The sequence below is a fragment of the Alosa pseudoharengus genome, unplaced genomic scaffold (genome assembly GCF_046254945.1).
Source record: "Alosa pseudoharengus isolate Yale_2024_CS ecotype anadromous, Long Island Sound unplaced genomic scaffold, YU_APseudo_1.1 YU_APseudo_1.1_scf_9, whole genome shotgun sequence".
In the NCBI taxonomy this organism is placed as follows: domain Eukaryota; kingdom Metazoa; phylum Chordata; class Actinopteri; order Clupeiformes; family Clupeidae; genus Alosa; species Alosa pseudoharengus.
In genome coordinates, this window is record NW_027468881.1 from 23,585,346 (window position 1) to 23,597,707 (window position 12,362).

A 12,362-nucleotide genomic window follows, 5' to 3' on the forward strand; every position below is an offset into this window, starting at 1 on the left:
TTTATATTGGAACATATTTATCTATTTGCACTATCTATTTATATTCATCTACAAGCACTTTTTTAATATATACTCAATTTTGTTCAGAGTGCCCTGTTTAATGACAATAAAGTCTATCTATCTATCTAGATTTCATATCTGTGTGTGTGCATGTGTGTATGTGTGTGTGCGTGTGCGTGTGCGTGTGCGTGTGCGTGTGCGTGTGCGTGTGTCTGTGTGTGTGCGTACTGTTATGTATTGGGGGTTGCTCAGACCTACACAAGAGCAGACAGCCCACTGTCACACACACAGACATCCTCCATCCACAAGGGGCGCCAGCTACTTCCAGTCTAATTGTGTGATTGACTATAACACGTGCGGAATGGCAGTCAATCGGGAGAGGCTCGGAGAACTGGGGAACTCAGCTGCTGGGCCGATGCTGTGAACCTCCCAGCTGCTTTGCCGTGCGATATATGAACTGTGCACTTGGATTGATATTCTGTTTGGTCAGTGGTGGTTTGGTTTCGTTTGGGGCCCGTTTTCGTTTGTTTGTTTGTTCGTTTGTTTCCGTCCTGCATCACCGTGGGGTTTCCCGCACGGTGGACATCAAGCGCGAGCAGGACGCCTTGGAGAGGCAAGAGCGAGGTGGCCCGACGGAAAGGTAAGCTGGCCGCCCCTTTGGCTTCTCATCCCCACCAAGCTCAAACATCCTGACTGACACGTCCTCTGCAGTTTAGGGGGTTTGAGGTCTGAGCAACGTAGTGATTTTCCAAGACGTGTAGCGACCCGCTAGACCAGGATTCCCTAATAGTACAGTATGTGTGTGTGCCTGTGTACAGTATGTGTGTGTGCGTGTCTGTGTGTGTATGTGTTTGTGCCTGTGTATGTGTGTGTGCGTGTCTGTGTGTGTCTGTGTGTGTGTGTATGATGCATGTGTGTGTCTGTGTGTGTGTGTGTATGTTGCATGTGTGTGTCTGTGTGTATATGTTGTGTGTGTGTGTGTGTCTGTATGTGTGTGTATGTTGCATGTGTGTGTCTGTATGTGTGTATGTTGCGTGCGTGTCTATATGTGTGTGTATGTTGCTTTATGTGTGTGTGTGATCCTTACCTCCAGGGCATCCATAGCTGCTTTGTTTGCTTGTTTGGCGGCAGCATCTGCTTCATTGATGCTGTTGATAATGTTTGTGTAGGCGCGGGATGCGTTTAAGGCACGTTGGATGAAGCCATTCTGATTGGTCCCTTCAATCACACTGTAGAGAGCAGAATGCAGCGATTAGAATAATTACAGCATTAGAATCAAAACAATACCAGTTTATACTTGTAAATGTAAGACTCTTGCTCTCAGATAGTAGATAATGAGCCTTTTTACAAGATGAGACAAAACACAAACACACACACACACACACACACACACACACACACACACACACACACACACACACACACACACACACACCTAGTCAGATTTCGGGCCAGCGCATCCAGCATCTCAGCATGCTTCTCTGCTGCCTCCACCAGGTGTATTTTGGAGGCTGATGGGGCAAACTTCTGCACCTTCTGAGCCAAAGGCTTACTCGCTCCGTCCAGCTGGGCGGCCAGTCTCTCGTACTCCTGAGGCAGGGCACAGAGAACCGTTACACAGATTTATTCCTACTGGCCATAGAGCAGTGTTTCCCAAAGTCTGGGTCGCGACCCACGGGTGGGTCACAGGAGATTTTATTTGGGTCGCCAGCACAATTTATGTTGTGTTATAGGCCTAACTGATACCATTTGTCATTTGATACCAGGAAAGCTAACAGTTTTCTATTAGGATGTAGATTGTTAACTACCACAGTCACGGTTTTGTCATAAAATCTCATGAAACTGGCGCATGAAACTGGGGGACGAACGCATTGCAGAGGGGATGCCTGAGCATGGATATCTACCTCTCAAAATGAAACCGTTCTGTGGGGCGCCTGCCATGTACCTCGCAGTTGCAAACTGCAAGGGACATGAATCCGCCTATTTGCAACATTAATAGATACCAGTTCCTCAACTTTACCGATTAAAATCTAGTGACGGTGCTGTCAACTAAAGCAGACATCCATAGACCGGACATAAGGCCATTCAATTTGCATAGTTTCGATTGCAGATGCAATCTTTAAAGTTAATAGAAACCTCCTCACATTCTTATTTCTGATTTAAAATGCACAACAGTGCATTATATTAGTTTACAATTTAAATGGGCATTTTATACACTATTCCTCTCGTTTTCTACCTCGCTAACTCCAAAGTAAAGGCGCATTCTTCCGGCTATTGCGCAAACGCCTCTTGTTCTGATATAACGACTATACAATATATAATATAATACAACAATACAATATAACGACTTGAGTTATTTGCTGTTTACATTGGAGTTGACGTCCACAGTGTTATGGACCCATTTGTCTGCGACTGCGCAACATGCGAGAATTTCCCCTACTCTCGGATGCGCATTAAAACGTATCTTTTCAGTAGTCATTTCCAACTTTTTACGCTGATGGTGCTCAAAATGCAACACAACCGTGTTCAAAGCAGAGATCCTATAGCAATGTATGGTTGGGGGAGGCATATAAAAGTTGGAGAACCTGTGGCCTAAAACAATATTGGTGGTTGCAGGGTAGATTTGAAGTGAAATGGGTCGCGATGGTCTGTCATTTTTAAAAAGTGGGTTTTGGGAAACACTGAAAAAAAAAGTTTGGGAAACACTGCCATAGAGGACTTAATAATATGACCTGATGCTTATCTACACATAGCAATGCTATTATATCTCTCTAAACACCACTGGTCAGGCTGATTAACATGCTATTGATGATTGCAGGTACAACACTATGCCTGGGTTCTTCATATGTGTGTGTGTGTGTGTGTGTGTGTGTGTGTGTGTGTGTGTGTGTGTGTGTGTGTGTGTGTGTGTGTGTGTGTGTAGACAATGCAACTGATCTCAGCTGGTATTCTGTCTATAATGGAGTGGAATGAAAATCTCTAAGTGACCCAAAACTTTTGAACGGTAGTGTATACAGTATAGAGAGAGAAAGAGCGAGAGAGCGAGAAAGCAAGAGAGAGAGTGAGAGAGTGAGAGAGAGAGAGAGAGAGAGAGAGAGATCCTGTCTGTGTTGACACTGAGAGTGGTTGCGGGGGCCTCGCCTCTTTGGAGTCCTGTAGCATGGCGAGCAGGTCGTTGACCTGGGCCACGTCGTCCTCCGCCATCTCCTGCAGTTCCTTCACCTCCTTCTCCTTCTCCGTCAGCTCCGACAGCTTTTTCTGAAGAGGCAGAATCATACAGGAAACTTCAATACGCAGCCACACACACAACACTTGCGCCAGTACTGTATCTCGCGCCAGTACTGTATACTGTGTGCACAGTACTGTGTGTCATTGTGTGTGTGTGTGTGTGTGTGTGTGTGTGTGTGTGTGTGTGTGTGTGTGTGTGCAGTACCTGACTCTCCTCTAGGGTCTTCTGGTTCATATTGTTGACCTCGGCGGCAATGCCTGTGTTTTTGACGGCCTCGTTAACTGCTTCTCTCAGGTCCATGAGCTGGTCGTGGAACTTCTTCAGGTGGTCCTTGATGTCCTGGACCTTATCCTCATTAGCAGCTGTGCGGTTCACCATTTCCGTGTTCACACGCTCTAGCACTGAGAGAGAGAGAGAGAGAGAGAGAGAGAGAGGGAGAGAGGGAGAGAGAGAGAAAATTAATAGCTATGACATGCAAAGCAGCTCATCAAAGCAAGTACAAATGAGCACTTTCCAAGACACTTTCAGTCAGTCTGTAACCAATCCACTGTTCAACCACCCTGACGAGCCCCCATGTGTGACGTCCTCCTCACTCACGTTTGTCAGCCTCCTCCTCCTCGTTCTCGGCCAGACTACGCTGTTGGTCCAGGCTGCGGAAGCGCATGTCCCTCAGCATGGTCTCCACCTCGGCCAGCTTGGAGGACAGCACATCCTCCGGCTCCTCCATGGTCTCGTTCATGGCTGTGCGGTTCACCAGCTTGATGATGTCTGAGGGGGCAGGGGAAGGGATAGAGACAGCACTGGGTTGGATTGGTTTGTTAACCAATAATTTTACTTGTTAGGTCCATGCTTAGATGCTCCATGATCCTTATTATATGCTAATACTCGAACTGAAACTGTATGTCTACTATTTTGCTATGAACTATTTTGCATCTTATTCACTCCCACTAGATGTGTGAGCATGTGTGATCATCGTTAGGTGAATCTGCAGAATGCATGTTGTAGAGTGGATGTGTGAGCATGTGTGATCATCGTTAGGTGAATCTGCAGAATGCATGTTGTAGAGTGGATGTGTGAGCGTCATTTGTGATCGTGTCATACCATCCACATCTCCCATTATGCCTTTGATGAAGCCGAGCAGCTCCTCCGCCCGCCTGTGGGTGGAGTTGGAGTTCCTCTGCACATCATCTCCCTTACGACCCGTCACAGCAGCCTACAGCATAGGACATCAGAGTTCACATCAGGCTATTTATATTGTGATCAATCCATACACAAGAGCACAAGAGCTGATAAATTGCAAAACAAACAAACAAACAAACAAACTGTTCATATACTAGAGCTGCAATTAATTAACTCCACATATTATGTATGTTGAATTAACGTTGAACACACTGCACACCTTTTTTTCCAGGTCTTCTATATCTGAGTTTATATTCTGCAGCTCTTCTTCGATCATGTCGGCTCGGTTCCTGCTCTCATCCAGGCTGCTATTGTAGTTCTCTATGGCATTCTGGGAAAATGAGTCTTTGAGTTAGCAGAGCTAAATATTTGGCATTCTGTGCTGAGGGAATGTAATGTCATTGCTGGTATGGTGTGTGCATTTGTACAGGAGTATAATCTATGAGTGAGTGGAAGAGACCATGTCTGTGTGTGTGTGTGTGTGTGTGTGTGTGTGTGTGTGTTTTTGTGTTTGTTTGTGTATGTGTATGTGTGTGTATGTGTGTGTGTGTGTGTACTCACAGCAATAGCCTCCATGGATGCGTTGAGATTCTGTAGCTGCGCCCAGGCAACGGAGCTGGCGTTGAGGCTAGTGAGCTGATTGGCCACAGAGTTGAAGTTGTTTGACATCACGTCGAGGTCCTTCAGCAGAACTATCACACAGCTGTCACACGCTGCCACAGAAAAAAACAACAACAACAACACACGTTAACATCACCATGGCTACACGGGGCACGAAACAACAACAACACATACGTTAACATCACCATACTCTCTTACAAGGAGGCTACAGTGGGCACGGAACAGCAACAACACACACGTTAACATCACCATAGCTACACGGGGCACATAACAACAACAGCACAGACGTTAACATCACCATAGCTACACGGGGCACATAACAACAACAGCACAGACGTTAACATCACCATACACCCGGCTACAGTGGGCACGTAACTGAAGCGTTCCATTCGCGCAGTGTCTGATAGCGGCGTGCACCAGTCATAGACCAGCCTTCTAAAACAATTTGTATGCATCAGGAGCGTAGCGCTTCAGTTGCGGACCTGGTGCAGCCCTGGTGTTGCTCTCACTGCTACACTCAGTGTGTGTGTCTCTCTCTGCCGGTACTCACCACCACTCAGTGTGTGTGTCTCTCTCTGCCGGTACTCACCACCACTCAGTGTGTGTGTCTCTCTCTGCCAGTACTCACCACCACTCAGTGTGTGTGTCTCTCTCTGCCGGTACTCACCACCACTCAGTGTGTGTGTCTCTCTCTGCCGGTACTCACCACCACTCAGTGTGTGTGTCTCTCCCTGGCGGTACTCACCACTAGTCAGTGTGTGTCTCTCTCTGGCGGTACTCACGTTCACAGTACGAGACATCCCCGCGCTGCACCAGCACGCTGTGCTTGTTGATGCAGGTGTCACACTGTTTCCCTGTGAGGCCATCCGCACACCTGCACTCTCCTGTGCGGGGGTCACATCGGCCCGCCTTGCAGTCACACTCTAACGGGGATCAAGACACAGACGCATGCACAGACACACACACACACAAACACACATACACACACACAAACAAACCGATAATAATTTATGACAAGATCTTCTCAGTAAATTCAGGTCGTACAATCTGTAGCGTAAAGTGTACATCTTATTCCCTTTGGAGCTTGGCATTATGTTCAAGCCATGTTAGCTTTGCTAATCTCAAGGACACTGAGATTGGACTCACTCTTGCAGCCGTTGGGGCTGTAATCCCAGTATCCAGGAGCGCACTGGCGGCAGTGGGGCCCATTGACGCCGGGTTGACAGGCACAGGAGCCACTCTTGGGGTCACATGGCTGGACGAGGGCGGCCGAGGCATCGCAGTCACACCGCTGGCAGCCTGAGCAGGCGTCAAAGCCATATGTGCCGTCCTGAACAACAGCAACATGCCAGATTTATGAGACTTTGCTAGGGAGCTTCATTGAATTTAATCAATTACTTATTTACAGTAATTGGCTGATGCTTTTATCCAAAGCGACTTGCTTACAGTATGTCAATTATTACAAGGGCCAGTGCCTTGCTCTAGGGCACAACGGTAGTAGCCAGGAATCGATATAAGAGACTTGTTAGGGGGCTTTCACAGACCACACAGGAGCAGCAGCATGAAAGCTTGCTGCATGATGCACATCATGGACAGAGCTAAAGGAAGGCGTGCTCTCACCTCACAGCGGTCACACCGGGCTCCGGTCACACCAGGCTTGCATTGGCACCGGCCTGTGCGGGGGTCACATGATGCGGTGCCACAGGGGGAGCAGTTGCATTCTGGGTAGGGGAGTTTTTAAATCATTAAAACATGAGAAACACCAACTATTAAAAAACACACAGCAAATATACTTAAAAGTTTGATTTGACTTGACATTAAATGCCTTTTATGTTCTTTTAAAGTTTGCAGTCATTTAGTCTAAACGGGCCTTACTGGTGCAGTTCTTGGCGTTGATGGCATCTCCATAGAAACCCGGGGCACAAATCTCACAGTGCGGGCCGGCCGTGTTATGCATGCAGCCCTGGCACTCGCCCGTCAGAGTGTCGCAGTTACTGAACAGCATGTTGGCGTCGGTGTTGTCGTGGCACTTGCAGGGCTGACATGTGCTGCCAAGCACCATGGGGTTACCATAGAAGCCAGGAGCACATCTACAGGGGATGGGGATATTGTGTGAGTTGAATGCTAAAATGGTGGGATGCAACGGGGGCTGCTGAAGCAATAAGAATGTAAATGATTTGAGCCCCATTAGAATAGCACATTCCTGAGCTCAGAGGTAGCAGTAGAGGTCTAGGCTGAGGTGCACACCTGCTGGGAGCAACCAGATGCCTTAAAGGAGGAGCAGCTTGCTAGATTAGCGTGAGCTACAGAGAAACACACTGACCTTTCACACTTGGGTCCAGCATACCCCGGCATGCACAGGCACTGCATGTGATGCGTCTTCTCCACACATCCAATGGCAAAGCTGGGGAAAGGGAGTATATAGAATATTAAAAACAATAATTTGTAAAATTCGTAAAAACATAATACCCAAAACGTAATGACAGCAAACAACTATATAATGAGAGAAACGGAGCGGAGAATGCGAGAGCTGCACTGACTTGTTGGAGGCCACTTGCAGAGGACAGGGGCAGCTGGTGCAAGACACGGCCTGGCCTTCCACGGTGTTGTTACCAAGGAAACCACCGGGGCACTTCTCGCAGTGGTCTCCTGCGGTGTTGTGCTGGCAGTTCTGACAGGACAGAGAGAGGGAGATCACAGCCATTAGCTCAGTAATTAACATCTTCAGCAATCTCAGAGGGTGGTAGTGACTGGTCAGATAACACACAGCTCACCATCACACACGTGTGTCCTCATAATCTACTTAATTAGCACTTCATGGCGGTTGTCAAAATAACAGATGCAATACATCCTACACCTTTTGAGCAGGATGTGGTATTTAAATCAGAATTATTCACAGAACTACTTCAATTGAAAAAAACATACCCACCCCACACACACTAAACTCCCACCCATTTCATAAAAGAACCACTAACTCTTGTCACAATAATGACCTCAAGAGGTCATTCACGACATTGGACTCACCACACAAACTCCAGACCCATCCAGACACTGGTCTGAGTGGCCATTGCAGCTGCACGGAACACACTTGCCCAGGAACAGGCCCTTGGTGTCTCTATAGAAACCTGGAGCACACTTCTGCAGAGGCACAGAGAGAGGGGTGGGGTGAGAGAAATTAAACTCTTTCACACCACTACTGTGATGTTATACTAACTGCCACGGAGATTGTTTACCTCATTTTCATTTATTGTTTATAAATAGATATATAAAAAGACCTGAAATGTCATAAGTTGGGGTCAAGTCAAGTAACTGCAGGCAGAAGCCATAAAAGATAAGTGCCTCTGAAGTACCTGGCACGAGTCGCCCTGGTAGTTGGCAGGGCACATGCATATCTCCACGTTGTTGGCATAGCGACCGGTGGGCATGCTCTCAGCACCCTCCAACACGGCGGCGCGGATTGACACAGCCTCGGCTGACTGCGAGTGCAAAGCGCGGATCTGTAGAGACTCCAGGCCCACCAGCACCATCATCAGCTCCTCGCGGGACACCACGTTACCCGTCTGGGCGTGACGGAAGCTCCCCTGATGCACAGACAGAGATGGACATGGAGTGTTCATCACTAGTAAACAACAATAGTAAAAAACAGTAGGGAGAGGCTACAGCACATTTCCAGCTCTAAAACCATCCACAAAAACAACATTGCCTGAATCAAATTTAAACTCAGCTCTAAATCTTACTCTTCTGCTAATTAAATGCAGAAAAAAACATGGCCCTTCAGAGCAAAGTTGAAGACACTTAAGTAGCGGAGTGTTTCACTTAAAATGTTTTTTTACAGAGCTGGAAATGTCCAGATTCAGAAAGTAAAAGTCCTACCATGTATTGGTTCTACCTGTGCACATAACACAGGTGATTTCACTAACTAGGTGACACCTGGCTGAGGAGCTGTGTGACAATCAGCTGGTTTAGTGAATTGTTGGAGCAAATATGTGGTAGGACGTTTACTTTCTGCAGCTGGACTTTTACACCTCTGAAGATTAAGAGGCTTAATCCCACTGAGAAGATTCAGTCTGGCTGTGATGAAGAAAGGTGTAATGGCAGTGTGCTGTTACCTCCACCAGGTGGACTATGCCCTCATGCGGTTCCTCAGCAGTGGGGTACTCTCTCTCCATGAACACCAGAGTCATTTGGTTCCCCTGGACAAAGACACACACACACACACACACACACACACACACACATACACACACATACACACACACACACACACACACACACACACACACACACACGCACACACACACAAACAATTAACAAGATACAGTTTATCCTTCCCTCGGTGACAGTGCATTCTAATAAAACCATATCCTAGGACAGAACCATGGAGACCTTTCACTGTGACATTTATGGCAGACAGACCATATAAGGTCAAAAACAACTTCACAGACGGACTGATGAAGTCACTGTTGAGTATGATGACCATACATGACATCTAAGGTAAACATACCATACAGTACGGACTCGGGTTCCCATAAAGGGGGATTAGTTCCGAGTTAAACAGGCCTTTGAGCAAGATTTTCTCTTTTGAAAGTCAAGTCTAATGAAACCCAACACCCAGTATTCATTTAGGAAACGAGCATGTGAAGACAGACGTCTTTGGGTACAGTGTTCCTGAGAAGAGAATGCATTAGTGTTCTGCTTGGAGAGTCAGGGGGGAGGAAGGAGAGGAGGAGGAGGTGCAGGAGGATGCTGTGGAGTTGAAGTACCTTAAGTATAACATCGGGGCGAGAGGCTTCGGAGGGCAGGGACAGAGAGTCCCCTCTCATGGTCATGGTCTGAGCGTGAAGGCGGTAACGCAGGTAGCCTCCATAAGACGACACCTGGGAAGAGATGACAAGGGGAGTGAAAATAGGCATGGCTTGGACAAACACTGAAGGTTGCTGAGTGGAGTGGAAGAGTTTGGCAGAGGGGAACACAAAAAAAGGGAGCATGAAGGAAGAAGAGAAAATAAATGAAGACAGAACAAAAAGCACAGTCTTTTGATTACAGCATAACAAAAGCATAATCCATGAGCTCACCACATGAATTGAAGTTAAGTCTTAAGAATGTCTCAGACCAAACAAGCATGCGTTATCTCCTGATCCGATCGCCACGTGTCTGCTTCCGCACGCACTCTCCTTTATTACCCCTAGATGTTGCTATCTGATGGAGCGTCCTCTTAGCCCTCAGCCCCTCACGCTACATCCTACTGCCGACTAGACCTAAGAGCTTTCATTTAGAGCCCCTAAAACAGGTCACCCAGTACAGTAGATAAGGGAACTCAGACAAGGGTAGACAAGAGCATGAGTACATACAGTACACAAGTTTTATTCAGATAGGCTCCTGGATAAGGAATCGGTTTGAGTAAGTCTTCCCATTCATCAACCACAAATTCAACAAACACACTTGAACTCTCAAATAGCCCTACAAATAGATCTATCTTGTATCCAGTCATGTCCTGTAACGACATGCAGCGGAATGGCACTGTGTCAAACATCCCCTGAACCCAGGTAGCTTCATTTGTGTAACACACACCTGGTCCTGCAGCCTGGTGCATTGCAATCTGCCACTTTGACCAATTAATCACCTCACTCTACTCGCTCACGGTTTGCAAGGAATTTCTGAACCCTTTTACCCTACAGGAGTAAAACTTGACATCATGCCAGCTGGAGTCTTAAGACTCGTGTGCAAATGAATAACTGAGCCAGTGATGAGATTCGTAGTCAGGGGGCAGACCTGTGGTCCAAACCAATATGCGAGAGGGATCAAGAGTTCCCCTGCCTCATAACCAAAGATTCTAGAATCCGCTCAAGAATCTTTGGTCATAACCTTCCAAATTCCATCCTGCTGCTGGAGCTCCGCTCCAGGACACAGCAGCGCTCACCTCTCTCATCCCACCCTCTTTGAATCTCTCTCACTCACTCCTCAGCTCGCCCTCAGCTCACCTTGTCGCCCAGGTAGGTGCGAGGAGCGTGCCAGTGCAGGTCCTGGTAGACGTCGGGGACGTCGCTAAGGTCGGCCTCCACCAGGTCCTGTCCCGGGTAGACGGAGACGGGGATCTCCTGACGATCGCCTCGCAGCAGCACCCAGCCCATCATGTCCATGATCTGCCAGAGATGGACCCATCACATGAGCATCACATGACAATACTGCACATTGACTACATGATGTTACTGCACGTTGATCACATGACATTACTGCACGTTGATTACATGATGTTACTGCACGTTAACTACATGATGTTACTGCACGTTAATCACATGACATTACTGCATGTTGATTACATGATGTTACTGGAAGTTAACTACATGATGTTACTGCAAATAGATGTTACTGCTCGTTGACTACATGATGTTTCTGCACGTTAATTACATTACTTTACTGTACATTAACTAAACAAATAATGGAAAACTGAATTTCCACTCATTTCTGTGATTTTGCCACATGTGCTCTAACTCTTTGCGTGCCAACACAATATCCAGCAGGCTGACTGATGTTTGGTTTGTGTCACCTCTTTCCTGCGCTTCTCGGCGCTGCGGCATCGGTCCGTGGCTCCGAAGCAGAAGCACTTGGTGCAGCCCTTGGGGTTGGTGGGGTCCAGGTGGAAGGTGCCCAGCCTGCACTGGTCACAGCGAGAGGACTCCACATTTTCCTACGGATGGGAGAGGGAAGAGGTCACAAGAGGATAAGAGATCCGCACATCAGATGGCTCCCATTCATATTTTTTATTTTTATTTTGTGACGTTTCGAGCTGTGCGGCTCTTCCTCAGACTTAAAAGACGTAACAGGTCCACTTATGATTCATCTGTCAATCGACTAACGTATGCATAGCCCTGAAATTCTCTTTTCAACGGTGCCCTGCCACATCACTGATTTAACCACAGGTAGAATAGCTCATCTCTTGTCAGGCCTAATAATTGCTAGAAGGATGTGTTTTCCTGATGGACGCATGTTGACAGGTTTGACTGAAAGACACTGAGACCCACCTTGCAGAGGCAGCGTCCGGTGTTGGAATCGCAAATGTCACTCTCTGTGCCGGCCTCATTGCAGTCACATGGTCTACAGTTGGGGTAGCCATAGAAACCAGGGGCACAGCGGTCGCACTGGCGTCCAATGATGTTATTCTTGCATCTGAGGAGTCACAAAGGGAGGGGACAAAAAAACATTGATCAAAAATAGATTTGTAGAAAACATTTACAGACAAAAATAACTCGTTTTAAATCGTTTTAATGCCAGATATAGACAGGAAGGTCTTGGGAAATAAAAGACTTGTTTGTGGGTGTGTTTGTGTGTGTTT

The 12,362-nt window shown here is 47.1% G+C and overlaps 1 protein-coding gene across 5 annotated transcripts in view; it reads right to left on the reverse strand.

Annotated features, from left to right (window-relative positions):
- Nucleotides 1-12,362, reverse strand: part of lama5 (laminin, alpha 5) — a 76,463-nt gene that overhangs the window by 13,664 nt on the left and 50,437 nt on the right. For all 5 annotated transcript variants that reach the window (XM_076276653.1, XM_076276652.1, XM_076276650.1 and 2 more), the window contains 21 exons: nucleotides 12,052-12,196; nucleotides 11,577-11,717; nucleotides 11,011-11,172; nucleotides 9,793-9,906; nucleotides 9,139-9,222; nucleotides 8,380-8,610; nucleotides 8,054-8,167; nucleotides 7,570-7,700; nucleotides 7,353-7,433; nucleotides 6,905-7,119; nucleotides 6,650-6,750; nucleotides 6,176-6,359; nucleotides 5,812-5,952; nucleotides 4,970-5,121; nucleotides 4,629-4,739; nucleotides 4,331-4,442; nucleotides 3,827-3,997; nucleotides 3,434-3,630; nucleotides 3,142-3,258; nucleotides 1,436-1,590; nucleotides 1,088-1,229 (listed from right to left, as the gene is read on the reverse strand). In XM_076276653.1, coding sequence (XP_076132768.1) covers nucleotides 1,088-1,229; nucleotides 1,436-1,590; nucleotides 3,142-3,258; nucleotides 3,434-3,630; nucleotides 3,827-3,997; nucleotides 4,331-4,442; nucleotides 4,629-4,739; nucleotides 4,970-5,121; nucleotides 5,812-5,952; nucleotides 6,176-6,359; nucleotides 6,650-6,750; nucleotides 6,905-7,119; nucleotides 7,353-7,433; nucleotides 7,570-7,700; nucleotides 8,054-8,167; nucleotides 8,380-8,610; nucleotides 9,139-9,222; nucleotides 9,793-9,906; nucleotides 11,011-11,172; nucleotides 11,577-11,717; nucleotides 12,052-12,196 — 3,001 coding nt within the window. The remainder of the gene's footprint in view (nucleotides 1-1,087; nucleotides 1,230-1,435; nucleotides 1,591-3,141; nucleotides 3,259-3,433; nucleotides 3,631-3,826; nucleotides 3,998-4,330; nucleotides 4,443-4,628; nucleotides 4,740-4,969; nucleotides 5,122-5,811; nucleotides 5,953-6,175; nucleotides 6,360-6,649; nucleotides 6,751-6,904; nucleotides 7,120-7,352; nucleotides 7,434-7,569; nucleotides 7,701-8,053; nucleotides 8,168-8,379; nucleotides 8,611-9,138; nucleotides 9,223-9,792; nucleotides 9,907-11,010; nucleotides 11,173-11,576; nucleotides 11,718-12,051; nucleotides 12,197-12,362) is intronic.